We start from the raw sequence: 22044 nt of genomic DNA, 5'->3' as shown, positions 1-22044 counted from the left end.
TTAAAAATAATAGAACAGAGCTTAAACTGAAAAACACATAGACTAACAAGGACTGGCGAAAAAGTGGGGTAAAATTGACTTGCCCTGTTAATGAATTATTTGTTTTTAGATACCCAAATAGAAAAACAGAAAAAGGAGCAAGGACTGGAGCAAAATTGGGTTAAATTGATTTGGCCCTCTTAATGAATTATTTGTTGTTAGATCCCCAAAAGAATTGTAGGAGATCTGACTCCCTACTCTAGACTCCAATCGACCAAAAGGATATTTCGCTGATAAAACCCAGTTTGTCATGGAACCCATTTACCTTTTTGTATGAGACCCCTGAATTCTGGAATAATAGCAAGGTATTCCCAGTTTGTCATACCACCTATTTCAATTTTTGTCTGAGATCCTGTACTCAAGGACAATGGGTAACTAACTAACTAACTACTAACTAACTACTAACTAACTAACTACTAACTAACTAACTAACTAACCTAACTAACTAACTAACTAACTAACTAACTAACTAACTAACTAACTAACTAACTAACTAACTAACTAACTAACTAACTAACTAACTAACTAACTAACTAACTAACTAACTAACTAACTAACTAACTAACTAACTAACTAACTAACTACTAACTAACTAACTAACTAACTAACTAACTAACTAACTAACTAACTAACTAACTAACTAACTAACTAACTAACTAACTAACTAACTAACTAACTAACTAACTAACTAACTAACTAACTAACTAACTAACTAACTACTAACTAACTAACTAACTAACTAACTAACTAACTAACTAACTAACTAACTAACTAACTAACTAACTAACTAACTAACTAACTAACTAACTAACTAACTAACTAACTAACTAACTAACTAACTAACTAACTAACTAACTACTAACTAACTAACTAACTAACTAACTAACTAACTAACTAACTACTAACTAACTAACTAACTAACTAACTAACTAACTAACTAACTAACTAACTAACTAACTAACTAACTAACTAAACTAACTAACTAACTAACTAACTAACTAACTAACTAACTAACTAACTAACTAACTAACTAACTAACTAACTAACTAACTAACTAACTAACTAACTAACTAACTAACTAACTAACTAACTAACTAACTAACTAACTAACTACTAACTACTAACTAACTAACTAACTAACTAACTAACTAACTAACTAACTAACTACTACTAACTACTAACTAACTAACTAACTAACTAACTAACTAACTAACTAACTAACTACTAACTAACTAACTAACTAACTAACTAACTAACTAACTAACTACTAACTAACTAACTAACTAACTAACTAACTAACTAACTAACTAACTAACTAACTAACTAACTAACTACTAACTAACTAACTAACTAACTAACTAACTAACTAACTAACTAACTAACTAACTAACTAACTAACTAACTAACTAACTAACTAACTAACTAACTACTAACTAACTAACTAACTAACTAACTAACTAACTAACTAACTAACTAACTAACTAACTAACTAACTAACTACTACTAACTAACTAACTAACTACTAACTAACTAACTAACTAACTAACTAACTAACTAACTAACTAACTAACTAACTAACTAACTAACTAACTAACTAACTAACTAACTAACTAACTAACTACTAACTAACTAACTAACTAACTAACTAACTAACTAACTAACTAACTAACTAACTAACTAACTAACTAACTAACTAACTAACTAACTAACTAACTAACTAACTAACTAACTAACTAACTAACTAACTAACTAACTAACTAACTAACTCATGCCGTGACTACAGACGAGACTATTATCGAGAATAGTTAAAACAATTAGTCACAGTTCAATATATAGAGCTGATTATGTTCGAGGCTATAGGCCAGATTGAAGTCCAGACTTAAGATCAAACTACAAGCCACACTTTAGACCAATGGTTGCAAAACAAATCTTAATCGTTGTCGATATATTTCAATATATAGAGCAGATTGCTTTCGAGACTATGAGTCAGACAGCAGTCGACATTGTAGACTACAAGATAGTCTACATGATAGGCCAGGATACAGTCGAGACTACAAGACTACAACACAAACTATAAATCTGAATTTCTAGTTTGTAAAAGAAGAGCGAAGGACATTTTGGTAAGAAAATAAAAATATTTTAAGTTAATACTATGGGTTTCAGTTTAAAAAAGACCCAAAAATATTGAAAAATTACTTTTTTAAACAAGTTCGTAGGACCAATGGTTAAAAAAAAATATTTAAATTTTTAAGATTTTCAAAGAATTTCTACATATTTCTACATATTAAGTCCAAAATTTTAAGATTTTTATAACCTGTTCTCACTGTAAGGCCAAGATATAATAGAACTGGTTTCTTGAATAGGTACGAAGGACCATTTGTTGAAAATTTTTAAATTTTCGAAAGATCTGAACACTTCATTTTAAAAAGTTCAAGATTTTCAATATTCTTTAGCTTTACAAACCATACAATATAATAAAACTAGTTTGTAAGTAGAGCTCGAAGGACCATTTGTTACAAAAATATTAAATTTCGTAAGAAACAAATAGAATTTGTGAGCAACGAACCAAAATTTACTATTGCTTAAATACATAGTTTTTTTCTATATCTAACATTTCCCAGATTCCATTAAGTAAATTAAAGAAAAATGTTTTTCTATATTTATATATGTTTTATTATAACAAAACTTCAATATATTTAATATTTATTTGGTTGTATTTTTGTATGTGTTTTTTATATATTTTGTGTAATGTATTAACTTTAAATATAAAATATATTTAAACTTAACTTAATAAGAATATATAATAAAATAATTTACAAACTAATAACTTTGGCACCCTTAAATTTAAAAAAAAAAAAAAAAAAAAAATATTTATAGATAAAAATGTAATGAAAAATGTCTTTTTTTTTCTTTTTCTTTTTTAAGAAAATTAAATTAAATTTTAGTAAATTAAGGAAAAATCTAAAAAAAAAAAATACTTTTAATCCTTTAGCTGGTATAAAACTTTAGAAAAATAAGGAATTCAAAATGTTTTTTAAGTTTATAATAAAAAAAGAAATAATTTTATAAATGAATTAAGAATTAAGGTTTAAGAAACGAGTATGAGAGTTAAAGTTAGGTTGCCCGAAAAAATATAAAAATATTTAATTAAGAACTCAAGGCAATATTTTAAGATAAATGTTTAGATATAAAATATTCTTTTACTCAAATTCTGTTTTATATAAAAAATTAAATAAATTAAAAACTAATTACTTATAAAAACTAAAATATACTTTTAACACAAATTCACAAATTATTCATGTTTTAACTTATTTGAGGAAAAAAAATTAGAAAAATAATTTTTATAATAATCTCTAAAGGTTAAAAAATCCCTTTTGTTTTTAAACCAGTTTAAAAAAAAGAATTCTTGTTTGGAAAAAAAATAAAATCACAAAGAAAATCTATAAAACATATGGCACTTTTTCTTGTTCATTTAAAAAAAAAAAAATTTGGCATTAAGCTGCATCCTCTGCTCTCAACTCATTTGCTGTCATTTTGCCCTGCCCCATTAAGCCCTGCATTATTGACTGTTTGAGTCATTTGGGTTTGCACCAATAACATGAGTATTTTATTCATTAAATTATCGGCCTCAGAATCTTCCATACTATTCAGTTTGGCCGATATGAAACCACAAAATTTCGAATTTAAAACTTCACGCACCGTTTGTGGTGGTGGCATCATATCACCCATACCGCCTATAAGACCAGCAGCGGCTTGATTTTGTTGATTTCTTAAATGGCGATGTTGTTGCAACATCTGACCCTCATAGTCATCTTCATCCTCATCGTCTTCTTCCTCCTCGCCTGTACTCTGTAAATGTTTACGTCTTCGTTTGCTGGCAGGACCATTAGCACTGGTAGAGGGTGATGTAGAGTTTAATATCAAGGGATAGGGGAAATCAGCATCTATGGCCTCTAATTCTTCCACCTCATCGGAACCCTGATGACTTAAGGCGGTATTGCGTACCGAGGAATTTTCATCTTCACCACTGCGCATAGAAGAATTATCCAAATCATCATAGGTATTATTCTGATTACTAGAATCATTGCGTGTTGAGGAAACACGACTGTCATTGTGTTGAGAATTTTGATGAGCAGGGGGTGCATTATTAGCTGCACCACCACCTCCGCCATTTACTACAGCAGTATTGGCATTAGGATTAGTATTTTGATTGGATAGATCCAATTCTGGTTTAACGAAATAATAATAATCATCACCGCTTACATTGAGTGAAGAGGAACATTTGGAGAGATTTAAAGCTGAATCATTAAGGAAGAGTGTAAGGAATTATGTTTGTAATTGGTTTTTGTGGAGTTATTATTGTTGTTATTGCTATTAGTGAGATTATTGTTAACGGTAGTGGTCATGTGATGTGCCAAGGCACTGAGATTGAGACCCAAAGGACCACTGTGTTCTGCAGCATGGGAACCACCTCTGTAAAGACAAGAAAGAAAAACAAATTATTAATAACAGAAGATATTTAATTACGGTCTTCAACTATTGTAAAGCCAAGAGAAGTAAAGAACTAGAACTGAACTAGAACTGAACTAGAACTGAACTAGAACTAGAACTGAACTAGAACTGAACTAGAACTGAACTAGAACTGAACTAGAACTGAACTAGAACTGAACTAGAACTGAACTAGAACTGAACTAGAACTGAACTAGAACTGAACTAGAACTGAACTAGAACTGAACTAGAACTGAACTAGAACTGAACTAGAACTGAACTAGAACTGAACTAGAACTGAACTAGAACTGAACTAGAACTGAACTAGAACTGAACTAGAACTGAACTAGAACTGAACTAGAACTGAACTAGAACTGAACTAGAACTGAACTAGAACTGAACTAGAACTGAACTAGAACTGAACTAGAACTGAACTAGAACTGAACTAGAACTGAACTAGAACTGAACTAGCACTAGAACTGAACTAGCACTAGAACTAAACTAGCACTAGAACTGAACTAGCACTAGAAACTAGAACTAGAACTACTAGAACTGAACTAGAACTGAACTAGAACTGAACTAGAACTGAACTAGAACGGAACTAGAACTGAACTAGAACTGAACTAGAACTGAACTAGAACTGAACTAGAACTGAACTAGAACTGAACTAGAACTGAAATAGAACTGAACTAGAACTGAACTAGAACTGAACTAGAACTGAACTAGAACTGAACTAGAACTGAACTAGAACTGAACTAGAACTGAACTAGAACTGAACTAGAACTGAACTAGAACTAGAGCTGAACTAGAACTGAACTAGAACTGAACTAGATGAACTATGAACTGAACTAGAAACTGAACTAGAACTGCACTAGAACTGAACTAGAACTGAACTAGAACTGAACTAGAACTGAACTAGAACTGAACTAGAACTGAACTAGAACTGAACTAGAACTGAACTAGAACTGAACTAGAACTGAACTAGAACTGAACTAGAACTGAACTAGAACTGAACTAGAACTGAACTAGAACTGAACTAGAACTGAACTAGAACTGAACTAGAACTGAACTAGAACTGAACTAGAACTGAACTAGAATGAACTAGAACTGAACTAGAACTGAACTAGAACTGAACTAGAACTGAACTAGAACTGAACTAGAACTGAACTAGAACTGAACTAGAACTGAACTAGAAACTGAACTAGACTGAACTAGACTGAACTAGAACTGGAACTAGAAACTGAACTAGAACTGAACTAGAACTGAACTAGAACTGAACTGAACTAGCTCTGAACTAGAACTGAACTGAACTGAACTAGAACTGAACTAGAACTGAACTAGAACTGAACTAGAACTGAACTAGAACTGAACTAGAAACTGAACTAGAACTGAACTAGAACTGAACTAGAACTGAACTAGAACTGAACTAGACCTGAATTAGAACTGAACTAGAACTGAACTGAACTAGAATTAAATTAGAACTGAAATATATCTAAAAGAAAAATATAACAGAACTACAGCTGGACTATATCTTTAGCTGAACTAGAACATTTTTACCAAAGCTGTGCTCAAAAATTTTAAAAAGAAAACTTAATTTTTAGTGGAAGAAGAAGTTGCATGAGGTTGGGTTTATGGGCCTTAAAATTTTTTGACCAACAGATCTCTTAAAAATCTAGTTCTTAATTTTGAACTCAATAATTTTTCAAAATTATTTTCTAAACTATAAATAGTTCACTTAATCTTAAAACTAGTAAATTTTTTTACGTTTGTCTTTTAAGAAAACTTACAAATCCCCTGAGTAGTGTAATAAACAAGAAAAATGTAACAATTTTAAAATTTTTCAAAAATTTTCCCAGGATTCTCCTACAAACTATAAAACACCCTCCCTCAACATTCATTCATTTATTTTAGTTCAAACAGTTCCCTTATTATTTCATTAATTTTGTTATAAATATCAAATTTCAAGTAATTTTCTTTTGTTTGCGCTAGAGTAATAGAAAGCAGCAAGCAAAAACTAGAGCTCCAATAAGTACTAAAAGGCACGCATGCGTCTTAACAAAAAACCCATAAAAACTCGTAGACATTTTCAAACATTTCAAGATTTTAAATCTAAAATATATGTTATTCTCAAGAGTTCTCTGATTACAAGCACTTATGTGTGTGTTTGTGTCTGCGTTTTCAAAACAAACATTTGTAGAGCAGATGTGGGTTTTAAAAATAAAGATTTTTTTTAAATGTTTGAACACAAAAAACATACAAAACACATGTACAAATAGATCCTGTGTGCTTGGCCACAAAATAAATTTTCGAATTTGGTTGCCAGTTAACAGGAAATAGCAAGAATAAGAAATATGCAAACACAAAGTGTTTGTTACAGAAATATGTCTTTAGGCCAAGTAGACATTTTTATTGGAGTTAAAGAGAAAGCACCAAATCAACTGTACTTCAGAATTTTAAACACAATGGGACTTTGTTTTTAAATTTACAGGACTGAACTAGCTGAACTAGAACTAGAACTGAAACTAGAACTGAACTAGAACTGAACTAGAACTGAACTAGAACTGAACTAGAACTGAACTAGAACTGAACTAGAACTGAACTAGAACTGAACTAGAACTGAACTAGAACTGAACTAGAACTGAACTAGAACTGAACTAGAACTGAACTAGAACTGAACTAGAACTGAACTAGAACTGAACTAGAACTGAACTAGAACTGAACTAGAACTGAACTAGAACTGAACTAGAACTGAACTAGAACTGAACTAGAACTGAACTAAACTGACTAGACTGAACTAGAACTGAACTAGAACTGAACTAGAACTGAACTAGAACTGAACTAGAACTGAACTAGAACTGAACTAGAACTGAACTAGAACTGAACTAGAACTGAACTAGAACTGAACTAGAACTGAACTAGAACTGAACTAGAACTGAACTAGAACTGAACTAGAACTGAACTAGAACTGAACTAGAACTGAACTAGAACTGAACTAGAACTGAACTAGAACTGAACTAGAACTGAACTAGAACTGAACTAGAACTGAACTAGAACTGAACTAGAACTGAACTAGAACTGAACTAGAACTGAACTAGAACTGAACTAGAACTGAACTAGAACTGAACTAGAACTGAACTAGAACTGAACTAGAACTGAACTAGAACTGAACTAGAACTGAACTAGAACTGAACTAGAATTGAACTAGAACTGAACTAGAACTGAACTAGAACTGAACTAGACTGAACTAGAACGACTAGAACTGAACTAGAACAGAACCAGAACTGAACTAGAACTAGAACCAGAACTGAACTAGAACTGAACTAGAACTGAACTAGAACTGAACTAGAACTGAACTAGAATTGAAACTAGAACTGAACTAGAACTGAACTAGAAACTGAACTAGAACTGAACTAGAACTGAACTAGAACTGAACTAGAACTGAACTAGAACTGAACTAGAACTGAACTAGAACTGAACTAGAACTGAACTAGAACTGAACTAGAACTGAACTAGAACTGACTAACTGAACTTGAACTGAATTAGAACTGAACTAGAACTGAACTAGAACTGAACTAGAACTGAACCAGAACTGAACTAGAACTGAACTAGTACTGAACTAGAACTGAACTAGAACTAGAACTGAACTAGAACTGAACTAGAACTGAACTTGAACTGAACTAGAACTGAACTAGAACTGAACTAGAACTGAACTAGAACTGAACCAGAACTGAACTAGTACTGAACTAGAACTGAACTAGAACTGAACTAGAACTGAACTAGTACTGAACTAGAACTGAACTAGAACTGAACTAGAACTGAACTAGAACTGAACTAGAACTGAACTAGAACTGAACTAGAACTGAACTAGAACTGAACTAGAACTGAACTAGAACTGAACTAGAACTGAACTAGAACTGAACTAGAACTGAACTAGAACTGAACTAGAACTGAACCAGAACTGAACTAGTACTGAACTAGAACTGAACTAGAACTGAACTAGAACTGAACTAGTACTGAACTAGAACTGAACTAGAACTGAACTAGAACTGAACTTGAACTGAACTAGAACTAGAACTGAACTGATAATATAATAATATACTAGAACTGAGCTAGAACTGAACTAGAACTGAACTAGAACTGAACTAGAACTGAACTAGAACTGAACTAGAACTGAACTAGAACTGAACTAGAACTGAACTAGAACTGAACTAGAACTGAACTAGAACTGAACTAGAACTGAACTAGAACTGAACTAGAACTGAACTTGAACTGAACTAGAACTGAACTAGAACTGAACTAGAACTGAACTAGAACTGAACTAGAACTGAACTAGAACTGAACTAGAACTGAACTAGTACTGAACTAGAACTGAACTAGAACTGAACTAGAACTGAACTAGAACTAAACTAGAGCTCAACTAGGACTGAACTAGAATATAACTATAACTGAATATACAATATAACTAGAAGTGGGCTTAATCTGAACTAAAGTGGTTTCTCTAAATACGTTTTAAAGATTGTCAAATACATATTATAAAAAATAATCAAGATGTATCATTGAACAGAATACTGTAGTTATTAACTAAATTAATTCAATATAAAACCCTCCCTATTTAGTTAGTTGTGAATCACGGCCGTTTTTTTTTTACAAAGAGAATAATTTGTAAATTGTATTTAATTCACACTATATTTGCATTATTACTGTTAGTTGTTTTTCAATTACGAATCTTAAAATTAAATTTGTATTTCAACTTATATGTTGTATTCCGATTTTATGGTATCAATACAAAAGTTCATATTTGCCTGGTATTTACACATTCTCACTCAAACACACACACACATTCACTGGACAGACGGACCAATACGCGATTACCATATTGTCAAGTTTTAATTATTTAAACAAGGTTTTTATAAATTTGTTGTCTACATACATACATGTGTACATATTTGTATAAAGTAAAAATCAACGTCCATAATCGAAAAAAGCCACCATAAATACAAAATGGGCAAATATATAAAATATTTATACGAATGTGTAGTTCCAAACGTTGATAAGGGTTTTAAACGAAAAGAACAAAAAAAAAACTGCATTGACGTTTATTTGTTTTGTATTTTTGATGGATTCTCGAAGTCGTAGTTTTATATTAAAAATTTATTTTGTGGTTTTAATGTCACACATTATAAATAAAACATTTTGTTTTTAAAATCAAAAGCGCAGAAAAAAAAATAAATAAAAATATTGGTCAATAACGGCTTTAGTGATAAAATATCAAATTTGTTTAGAAATTCAAAGAATTTTTAATGAAATTGTGTTTTTCCCAAGAAATTTTTATAAACTGATAAGGCAGGTTTAATGTTTGCTGCTTTCAAGTAAATCTTGGATATTTAAAGGGGGTTTATTTTGAATTATTTAAATAATTTCAGTTTAGGTTATTTCTTGTTCAAGTTTAGTTCAGTCTTAGTTCAGTTCTAGTTCAGTTCTAGTTCAGTTCTAGTTCAGTTCTAGTTCAGTTTAGTTCAGTTCTAGTTCAGTTCTAGTTCAGTTCTAGTTCAGTTCTAGTTCAGTTCTAGTTCAGTCCTAGTTCAGTTCTAGTTCAGTTCTAGTTCAGTTCTAGTTCAGTTCTAGTTCAGTTCTAGTTCAGTTCTAGTTCTAGTTCAGTTCTAGTTCAGATCTAGTTCAGTTCTAGTTCAGTTCTAGTTCAGTTCTAGTGCAGTTCTAGTTCAGTTTCTAGTCCAGTTCTAGTTCAGTTCTAGTTCAGTTCTAGTTCAGTTCTAGTTCAGTTCGAGTTTCTATTTCAGTTCTAGTTCAGTTCTAGTTCAGTTCTAGTTCAGTTCTAGTTCAGTTCTAGTTCAGTTCTAGTTCAGTTCTATTTCAGTTCTAGTTCAGTTCTAGTTCAGTTCTAGTTCAGTTCTAGTTCAGTTCTAGTTCAGTTCTAGTTCAGTTCAAGTTCAGTTCTAGTTCAGTTCTAGTTCAGTTCTAGTTCAGTTCTAGTTCAGTTCTAGTTCAGTTCTAGTTCAGTTCTAGTTCAGTTCTAGTTCGTTCTAGTTCAGTTCTAGTTCAGTTCTAGTTCAGTTCTAGTTCAGTCTAGTTCAGTTCTAGTTCAGTTCTAGTTCAGTTCTAGTTCAGTTCTAGTTCAGTTCTAGTTCAGTTCTAGTTCAGTTCTAGTCAGTTCTAGTTCAGTTCTAGTTCAGTTCTAGTTCAGTTCTAGTTCAGTTCTAGTTCAGTTCTAGTTCAGTTCTAGTTCAGATTCTAGTTCAGTTCTAGTTCAGTTCTAGTTCAGTTCTAGTTCAGTTCTAGTTCAGTTCTAGTTCAGTTCTAGTTCAGTTCTAGTTCAGTTCTAGTTCAGTTCTAGTTCAGTTCTAGTTCAGTTCGAGTTCAGTTCTAGTTCAGTTCTAGTTCAGTTCTAGTTCAGTTCTAGTTCAGTTCTAGTTCAGTTCTAGTTCAGTTCTAGTTCAGTTCTAGTTCAGTTCTAGTTCAGTTCTAGTTCAGTTCTAGTTCAGTTCTAGTTCAGTTCTAGTTCAGTTCTAGTTCAGTTCTAGTTCAGTTCTAGTTCAGTTCCTAGCAGTCAGTCAGTTCTAGTTCAGTTACTAGTTCAGTTCTAGTTCAGTTTCTAGTTCAGTTCTAGTTCAGTTCAGTTTAGTTCTAGTTCAGTTCTAGTTTAAGTTCTAGTCAGTTCTAGTCAGTTCTAGTTCAGTTCTAGTTCAGTTCTAGTTCAGTTCTAGTTCATTTTCTGTTCAGTTCTAGTTCAGTTCTGTCAGTTCTAGTCAGTTCTGTTTACAGTTATGTTCAGTTCTAGTTCAATTCTAGTTCAGTCTGTTCAGTTCTAGTTTCAGTTCTAGTTCAGTCTAGAGTTCAGTTCTAGTTCATTCTAGTTCAGTTATGTTCAGTTCTAGTTCAGTTCTAGTTCCGTTCTAGTCAGTTCTAGTTAGTTCAGTTCTAGTCAGTTTCTAGTTCAGTTCTAGTTCAGTTCTCGTTCAGTTCTAGTTCAGTTCTATTTCAGTTCTAGATTCAGTCGCAGTTCTAGTTCAGTTCTAGTTCAGTTCTAGTTCAGTTCTAGTTCAGTTCTATTTCAGTTCTAGTTCAGTTCTAGTTCAGTTCTAGTTCAGTTCTAGTTCAGTTCTAGTTCAGTTCTAGTTCAGTTCTAGTTCAGTTCTAGTTCAGTTCTAGTTCAGTTCTAGTTCAGTTCTAGTTCAGTTCTAGTTCAGTTCTAGTTCAGTTCTAGTTCAGTTCTAGTTCAGTTCTAGTTCAGTTCTAGTTCAGTTCTAGTTCAGTTCTAGTTCAGTTCTAGTTCAGTTCTAGTTCAGTTCTACTTCAGTTCTAGTTCAGTTCTAGTTCAGTTCTAGTTCAGTTCTAGTTCAGTTCTAGTTCAGTTATAGTTCTAGTTCTAGTTCAGTTCTAGATTAGTTCCAGTTCATTTTCAAAACTTAACCGAAATCTTATCAATGAGCTGTAGTTTTTAAAGAAAAATTACCGTTTCTTTCAGTAAGCAGAAATAAATAAAAAATATACCTATTTTGAAAATTTTGGGAAGCAATATGATTATCGATTGTTGAGTTCCTGGTAATACCTGAAGACAACAAACATTTCACTTTCTTTCTATTATTCTTAAACTTTTTTCTTCGAATTTTTTTTCCAAAAATAAAAATCCTTTATAAAAACGATATCCTTGAATGTCCTAAACCTTTGAATATTTAAACTTAAATCCAATTTCCTAGCTTTCTCAAGAAAAAAAAACTACTAGAACAGTTGATTATATTTGTGGTTTTCTAAGGAAATTTTTGTAAAACGTAAAAAATCCATTTCAATTTATTTTTGAGTATAAGTATAACCTTCATTTGATTTGGCTTAATAAATCCAACAACTCACAAAAACAAAAAAACAAACATAAATTGTGGATGCTGCTCTTCTACTGGAAAAATAAAACCCAAAATAAAAACTGTCAGTTTCAACTACAATACAGGCAAATGAAAGCGCAAAAAAACAACGAATTGAAATAAACTACAACAAAAATTTCCGTTTAAATTAATTGAGGTTGACGACAACTGTACCATCATCACAATCGTCAACATCATCATGACGATGATGATGATGATTCTGATGGTGTATGAAATTTTATTGTACTCGACGGACTTTTAGTAGTAGAAAAGTACAAAATACTCAACAGCATCTCATCAACCTCATCATCATCATCTCCAGCACCAGCTAACAAACAATGTATGTAGTACTACTACCTACAACAACAATAAATACAATAATTACAACAACATGATCTCAACCACATTTAAATAGCGTAACAAAAAAATTGTACAAAATATAAAACGGTTTAAGGCTGATAAGAGACGCGGCAAAAATAATAATAAACGGCAGAATAAAACATCAGCAGCAGAGAAATTATACACATACACACACTTACATCCATACGAACTCAATCTCACATACTCAATACAATAGCAGCAATATCAGGCGTAATGACTGAATAAGAAGAGCTCTTGCTGAATTGGGTACTTAGCCGTTTGTACCCCCCGATATACAATATTTTTTTTTTCTTATATTCAAAAACAAAACACATACAACCACACAGGAAAAACAACAAAGAAATAAGCAACAACAACAAATAATAATAACAATTTCACACATTCAATTGTTTTCCACATTCGAGCCAAACTGAAAATTGGACCAACTTTTGAAAAACTCAGAAAGAATTTTATTCACCATTAAAAGCCAGGACAGACGGTACTAACTCAGCTTTATTTATAATCTATAAAATTCCCTGGACAATAGCATAGGCTATAGTATGGACTATAGAGTAGACTTCTGGACAATAGAAAATATTATTTGGGCTATAGAATATATAGCCCAGACTATAGAATAGACTATATTTGGGCTATAGAATATACTATAATCTGGGCTATAGAATAGGCGATAGTCTGGGCTATAGAATAGGCGATAATCTGGACTATAGAATAGACTACAGCTTGGACTATGGAATGGATTATGTTCTGGACTATAGAATAGACTATACCTGGACTATAGTCTGTACTGTAGAATAGACTATAGTCTGGACTATAGAACATACTATAGTATGGACTATAGAATAGATTTTAATGTGGATTATAGAATAGATTTTAATGTGGATTATAGAATAGTCTATAGTCTGCGTTATAGAATAGACTATAGTCTGGACTATAGAATAGACTATAATCTGGACTATAGAATAGACCATAGTCTGGACTATAGAATAGACTATAGACTAGACTATAGAACAGACTATAGAATAGACTATAATCTGGACTATAGAATAGACTATAGTCTGGACTATAGATTAGACTATAGTATGGACTATAGAATAGACCATAGTGTGGACTATAGCTTAGACTATAGTCTCGACTATAGAATAGACTATAGTCTGGACTATAGAATAGATTATAGTCTGGACTATAGAATAGACTACAATAGAATAGTCTATAGTGTGGATTATAGAATAGACTATAGTGTGGACTATAGTCTGGACTATAGAATAGACTATAGTCTGCACTATAGAATAGACTATAGTCTGGACTATGGAATAGACTATAGTCTGGTCTATAGAATAGACTATAGTCTGGACTATAGAATAGACTATGGTCTGGACTATAGAATAGACCATAGTGTGGACTATAGCTTAGACTATAGTCTCGACTATAGAATAGACTATAGTCTGGACTGTAGAATAGACTATAGTCTGGACTATAGAATAGACTATAGTCTGGACTATAGAATAGACTATAGTCTGGACTATAGAATAGACTATAGTCTGGACTGTAGAATAGACTATAGTCTGGACTGTAGAATAGACTATAGTCTGGACTGTAGAATAGACTATAGTCTGGACTGTAGAATAGACTATAGTCTGGACTATAGAGTAGAATATAGAATAGTCTATAGTCTGGACTATAGAAAAGACTACAATCTGGTCAATAGAATAGACTATAGTCTGGAATATAGAATATACTATAGTTTGGACTATAGTCTGGACTATAGAATAGACTATAGTCTGAACTATAAAATAGACTATAGTCTGGGTTATAGAATAGACTATAGTCTGGACTATAGAATAGACTATAGACTGGACTATAGAATAGACTATAGTCTGGACTATAGAGTAGAATAAAGAATAGTCTATAGTCTGGACTATAGAAAAGACTACAATCTGGTCAATAGAATAGACTATAGTCTGGAATATAGAATATACTATAGTTTGGACTATAATCTGGACTATAGAATAGACTATAGTCTGAACTATAAAATAGACTATAGTCTGGGTTATAGAATAGACTATAGTCTGGACTATAGAATAGACTATAGACTGGACTATAGAACAGACTATAGTCTGGACTATAGAATAGACTTTAGTCTGGACTATAGATTAGACTATAGTCTGGACTATAGATTAGACTGTATAGTAGTCTGGACTATAGATTAGACTATAGTCTGGACTATAGATTAGACTATAGTATGAACTATATATTAGACTATAGTCTGGACTATAGAATAGTCTATAATCTGGACAATAGAATAGGATAAGGTCTGGACTATAGAATAGGGTATAAGCTGACAATAGTCTGATTTATAGAATAGACTATAGTCTGATTTATAGAATAGACTATAGTCTGATTTTTAGAATAGACTATAGTCTATTTTATAGAATAGACTATAGTCTGGATTATAGAAAAGACTATAGTCCGAATATTTCGTTAACCCACATGAAATTTATAAAATTTTCTACGCTAAAATGATCTTCTTGAGGCCATGTTTATCAAATCAAAAAAATGTAGAAAACCATTATCGCAGATGTGGCAATAAAATTTAAAAAAAAAAATCAAACAATTCATAATTTGCCACAAACATGGATAGACGACTGATGTGTGTAATTGTGAGCAAAAATGACGAATAAATAAAATGGTTTAAATTAAATACAAACAATATAAGGGGGATGAAAAAAAAACAATTTTGGATGGATGCCGGAGAATTGAACGTTTAAGTTGTTGACTGATTCGTTAGTTTGTTTTTAATGGTTGGCTGTTTGTATTTAAATGGTTGAATGTGAGGACGGATGATTATTTGTATGGCTGGTTGGACGCTGCCGTTATTAAATGATCATTATTATTTTAGTGTTTTTTTTTTTTTTTTTTTTTTTCATTCGCTCTCCTCACTTTAATAAAAATATTATTATGATTATTTAGTATGAAAGCGAAACAGTGAACAGATATTGCTCTGGTGATAATATGTAGTAAGACTGAAGATCATCATTTAAACGAAAGTATTCACGTCATAACTGGGCGTAAACCATTTTGTCAATTCACTATATAAAAATGCTGTTAAGTACTTTAGCAATAATAGCAACAATATGGTCGTAAATAAAATGATTTTAATTTTTTTTTTATACCCACACATGCAAGTACCAAATCCAAATCAAAAAGAGGATTTATTAGATAATTGTGAGTCATTTTGGCTTATCTAGTTTAATTTACTTAAATTTATTGTTGAAAAAAAATGGCTGCCAACAATTTAAAAAGATGATGAAATTATTTTAATACTAAAGAGCTTAAATGTTTTTATAACTAGATTAGAACCTAAACTATAGGAGGGATTGTTGTCTAAACTATAAGTAAGACTATAGTCTGAACTAGACTATACTTAAGTGTGAAATAGGGAGACTTAAGTCTGAACTATATTCGAGTTTATAGTCTAAACTTTAAGCCAGACAAATTGCGAGTGAGGTTATAATCTAAACACTTCTAAAGAAATTCTTAAAAAAAGTTTTTAAAAACTATTTAACAGTTTAATATTTCGTCCAAAATTCCCTGAAAGAATTACTAGTTACTGTGTAGTTGTTGTGTTTTTGATGTTTCCAAGAAAAGATTCCATTGTTCGGGTATTCCCAACATAAAAAGTACCTTTCTTTTAGTTTAGCTTTTTGTAATTTAAACAGAAGTTTTAAATCAATTTTGAAAAATTTCTTGTCTCAAGAACAAGTTGTATTTAAAGTACGCAAAATTAATTGATTAAGTAAAAAGTACCATGAAAAAGCCCTTCTCTTGGTACTTTTTTGCCAAAAAAAGTCATAAATTTACACTCAAATTAATTCACTCAAAGATATGCCATAGTAGAGCAGAGCTGGATAATTATATGCATACATTGATGATTTTATATAGAAACTGCATTGCATTCATTCTAAAAACTATTCAACATTGGAAACTTTTTAAAAGAATTGTAGATTTTTTAAGGAAATTTTCATTGTATTGATGATTTTTAGAAGAAAAATTCATCACATTAAAGTCCTTTCAATAAAAAAATCTTAGTTGCATTGAAGATTTTCCAATGAAAACATCAATGCATTTATGATTTTATCATTGCATTGCAAATTTTATAAATAATACTTCATCACATTGAAGATTTTCCAACAGATACTAAATTACATTTAAGTTTTTCTTAATAAAACTTTTTTGCATTGAAGATTTTTTAACTAAATCTTCATAGCATTGGAGTTTTTGTAAAGAAAACTTTATTGCATTGAAGATTTTCTAACGAAATCTTCATTACATTGAAGTTGTTCTTAATAAAACTTTATTGCTTTGAAGATTTTCTTAAGAAAACTGCATTGCATTGTAGCTTTTCTACTAAAATTTACATTGCATTGAAACCTTCCTAAAGAAAACTTCATTGCATTGAAGATTTTCCAAAGAAAACTTCATTGCATTAAAGATTTTTTAATGAAAACTTCAAATTTCTTCTGCATTGAATATTTCATAACGAATACTTTACTGCATTAAATATTTTCTATAGACAACTTTATTGCATTGAAACTATTTAAGCAAAATATTCATTGCATTGAAGCTTTTCTAAAGAAAACATTCTGCATTGAGGTTTTTCAATATAAAACTAAACTGCTTTAAAGCTTTTTTAAAGAAAACTTTATTGCATTGAAGAGCTTTTAGAGAAACCTGCATTAAAGATTTCCTAATGGAAATATCATTGCATTGAAGAGTTTTTAAAGAAAACTTAATTGCATTCAAGCTTTTCTAAAGCAAACTTTACAGCATTGAAGTTTTTCTAAAGAAAATTTCATTGCGTTGAAGAGTTTTAAAGAAAAAACATCATTGCATTGAAGATTCTTAAGAAAATATTCATTGCATTCGAGAATTTCGTTAGTTTTGACGATTTTTTGAATCAAAACTCATTGAATTGAGAATTTTCGGAAAACTATATTGCATTGAAAAGCTTTTAAAGAAACCTTCACTGCATTGAAGATTTTCTAAAGAAAACGTCATTGCATTGAGGAGTTTTTCAAAGAAAACTTCTTTGCATTAAAGATTTTCTGAAGGAAGCTTCATTGCATTGAATGTTTTATAGAGAAAATTGCATTGCATTGAATGTTTTATAGAAAAAATTGTATTGCATTGATGGTTTTTTACAGAAAACTTCATTGCATTAACGATTTTTTATAAAAACATATTTGCATTAAAAACTTTCTTAAAATATATTCACTCCATTGGAGATTTTCGTTAGTTTTAAACATCACAACTTCATTGCATTGAGAATTTTCTAAAGAAATCTTTAATGCATTGAAGCTTTTCTAATGAAAATAATACTGCATTGAGTTTTTCTAAAGAAAACTTCAGATTTTCTAAAGGCAACGTCATTGTAATAAAGATTTTATAAAAGAAACGTATGTTTTATAAAGAAAACTTAATTGCATTGAATGTTTTATAAAGAAAATTTTATAGCATTGAGAGTTTTTTAAAGAAAACTTCATTACATTGAACATTTTTTTATAAAAACATCATTGCAATGAAGATTTTCTTATGAAATATTCATTGCATTGAGAGTTTTTTAAAGAAAACTTCATTACATTGAACATTTTTTATAAAAACATCATTGCATTGAAGATTTTCTTATGAAATATTCATTGCATTGGCGATTTTCTAAGGAAATCTTCAAAGCATTGAAGTTTTTCTAAAGAAAACTTTACTGCATTGAAGTTTTTCTTAAGAAAACTTCATTGCATTAAAGAGCTTTCAAAGAAACCAGCATTGCATTGAAGATTTTCTAAAGGAAACGTCATTGCATTGAAAATTTTCTGAAGAAAATTTTAATGCATTGAAGATTTTTTATAAAAAATATTATTGCATTGAAGATTTTCTTAAGAAATAATCACTGCATTGGGTATTTTAGATTTTCTATAGAAACTGCAGAATTTGTAAAGGAGACTTCAATGCATTGAACTTTTTTATACCTAAAACAATTCATTGCATTGAATATTTTGTAAAGAAAACTTATTTTAATTGAATAATTAAAAAATACCTATATCATTGAACATTTTAATATTCAAAACAAATTATGTCCTCAAACCCCCATCTCTGTCTACTTTAAAAACACAAAACCCACTCACACATAAGAAATTCGCTCAATTTCATAACATTCAATTCAATTAATCAATTAAGAAAAATATAAATAAATAAATAATAATAATGAAAATTCCCACTTACTTTCTTTCACGTATAACATCTCTTAGAAAATCCATGGCATCGTATAGACTCCATTTGGGTTTGAAATTACTACCCATTAACTTGACATGGGCCAGTTCGCGGCGATAAGATTCTCTCAGAGATTTAAACGCACGCGCCACCCGCCTGCCGGGCGCATTAAACTCTTTGCCAATCTGTTCCCAAGCACGATTCTTTTCCTCTTCGGCACCCTTGAAATTGGGTAGACGTGAATCCCATAAGATGGGATTATCATGGACCATCTGGATGAGTTTGAGTTTATCGGAGGCATTGCGTCGTACCACTGCAAGTAAATCGAGGGTAAATAAAAATGTTTCTTTAGTTAATAAAGTAGTGGTAGGATTAGGGGAAGAGTTACTAGAACTACTGGTATTTAAAGAGGGTGTTGAGAGAATTTTCTTAAAAGGGGGAGGACATGATGTGGGACATTTTATGGAGGGCGGTAATAATTTCTTATTAAAACTGCGGGTTAAGGGTCTTTTGAGTATTTTGGAATAGCTGGGTATTCTTTTGGAAGTTAACGCACATTTTTTAATTTTTTGTTGTTGTTGCTGCTGTTGTTGCTGCTGTTGTTGCTGCTGCTGCTGGTGATTTTGATGCGGCAGCAAGAGAGGCTGAGTTGTATCAGTGATGGGATGTTTGGGTTTTAGATCCAAAGCCAAGGCTATAGCGGCGGCTGAGGCGGCGGCGCTAGCACTCATCTCTTTAGAGGATCGCTGATAAGCCAAATCAAAATTACTAGTGGTCGTTGAGGTGGGTGGAGAGTTTAAGTTGTTGGGCGAACTTGTACCACTCATCAATATTTAGAGTTATTGAAATATTTAAATCACTTTATTTTAAATTTCTTTAATTAAGATTTATGTTTTTTTTTACTATTTTAATTTTCAAAAATTCTTTAAAATGCCTCGCTTGTTGGCTTTTTTTTTAACAATTTATTTTATGCTGATGATCATTGATCTTTGGACTTGTGTTTTTATTTGAATTTCAAATTCTATTTGTTGCTTTACTTTTTTTCTTGTCCAATTTCCCGTTTTAATTTTTCTATTTGGTTTTCAACACTGGGCTGAGATATCACTTGGTTTTGTTGGTGTTTTTTGATTTTTTCACTTTTTTTGCGTTTTTAGGTCTGGCTTGCTTTGCTTACTACCCTCTCACGACCAAGTTTAAAAACCAACTAAAAGCCATTGTCGTTGAAGACCAACCACCCCAGCCAGAGCCCGCATTTAAACGTACACACACACACAAACACTCGTACAGTAATAACAACAACTGTAAAATCTACAAATACAAAAATTAAAACATTTTCAAATAATAACAAAAACAACAAACGGCAAAAATAAAAAAATCCGTCTTAGACACAAAACAAAATTTTTATACCATCCATCCATCCATTCGCACAGATGTTCGAACAAACACACTCAGTCACATACACACACACACACATACTCAAACGCTCTTACACCCAAAACGATCATAAACTCATTTAGAACCAAACTAAGAACCGAAATAAACAAACCTCTGCTGCCATAGATTTACATGAGGGAAGAAAATCTAGGTATAAATGTACTTTTTGAAGTTGATACAAACTGAAACCTGTAAAGTACCAGGGTACTATTTTAACATTACAAATAAAAGGACTGGTTAGACAAAATTTTCCCCATATACATTGTATCGATCAGTAGTCTATCGTCCAGTCTATAGTCCAGACTATAGAGTAGTCTATAGTCCAGACTATAGAGTAGTCTATAGTCCAGACTATAGAGTAGTCTATAGTCCAGACTATAGAGTAGTCTATAGTCCAGACTATAGAGTAGTCTATAGTCCAGACTATAGCGTAGTCTATAGTCCAGACCATAGAGTAGTATATAGTCCAGACTATAGAGTAGTATATAGTCCAGATTATAGAGTAGTCTATAGTCCAGACTATAGAGTAGTCTATAGTCCAGACTATAGATTAGTCTATAGTCCAGACTATAGAGTAGTCTATAGTCCAGACTATAGAGTAGTCTATAAGCCAGACTATAGAGTAGTCTATAGTGCAGACTATAGAGTAGTCTATAGTCCAGACTATAGAGTAGTCTATAGTCCAGACTATAGAGTAGTCTATAGTCCAGACTATAGAGTAGTCTATCGTCCAGACTATAGAGTAGTTTATAGTTCAGACTGTAGAGTAGTTTATAGTCCAGACTATAGAGTAGTCTATAGTCCAGACTATAGAGTAGTCTATAGTCCAGACTATAGAGTAGTCTATAGTCCAGACTATAGAGTAGTCTATAGTCCAGACTATAGAGTAGTCTATAGTCCAGACTATAGAGTAGTCTATAGTCCAGACTATAGAGTAGTCTATAGTCCAGACTATAGAGTAGTCTATAGTCCAGACTATAGAGTAGTTTATAGTCCAGACTATAGAGTAGTTTATAGTCCAGACTATAGAGTAGTCTATAGTCCAGACTATAGTCCAGACTATAGAGTAGTCTATCGTCCAGACTATAGAGTAGTCTATAGTCCAGACTATAGAGTAGTCTATAGTCCAGACTATAGAGTAGTCTATAGTCCAGACTATAGAGTAGTCTATAGTCCAGACTATAGAGTAGTCTATAGTCCAGACTATAAAGTAGTCCATAGTCCAGACTATAGAGTAGTCCATAGTCCAGACTATAGAGTAGTCCATAGTCCAGACTATAGAGTAGTCTATAGACCACACTATATAGTAGTGTATAGACCAGACTATATAGTAGACCATTATATTATAGAATACTCTGTACAGTCTGCACAGACTGTAGACCAAACTTCAGACGAGACAATAATACAGACTATAATCCAGTCTACTGTTAAGTCTATAGTCCAGATTATATATTAGTATATAGTTCAGAATATAAAGTGGTATATAGTCCAGCCTATATTGGAGTCTATAGTCCAGACTATAGAGTAATTAACTTTAGAAGTTCTGACTATATTTACGGATATAATC

At 31.4% G+C, this 22044-nt stretch overlaps 1 protein-coding gene across 1 annotated transcript; it reads right to left on the bottom strand.

Moving 5' to 3' along the window:
- Nucleotides 1–3042: 3042 nt before the first annotated feature.
- On the bottom strand, nt 3043–20304 carry LOC119614345 (probable serine/threonine-protein kinase tsuA). Its single transcript, XM_037970480.1, is given in 4 exon segments — nt 3043–4349; nt 4352–4512; nt 19056–19356; nt 19600–20304. Coding segments are annotated over 4 exon segments (1524 nt in total). The 5' UTR covers nt 19871–20304; the 3' UTR covers nt 3043–3558.
- Between the last annotated feature and the right edge of the window lie 1740 nt (nt 20305–22044).

The sequence above is a fragment of the Lucilia sericata genome, unplaced genomic scaffold (assembly GCF_015586225.1).
Source record: "Lucilia sericata isolate MDLA Ls3-8-SP2 unplaced genomic scaffold, ASM1558622v1 Contig002803F_arrow, whole genome shotgun sequence".
NCBI classification, from domain to species: domain Eukaryota; kingdom Metazoa; phylum Arthropoda; class Insecta; order Diptera; family Calliphoridae; genus Lucilia; species Lucilia sericata.
Note: the sequence above shows the minus strand (reverse complement) of the source record. Positions and strands in the feature narration are given on the sequence as shown.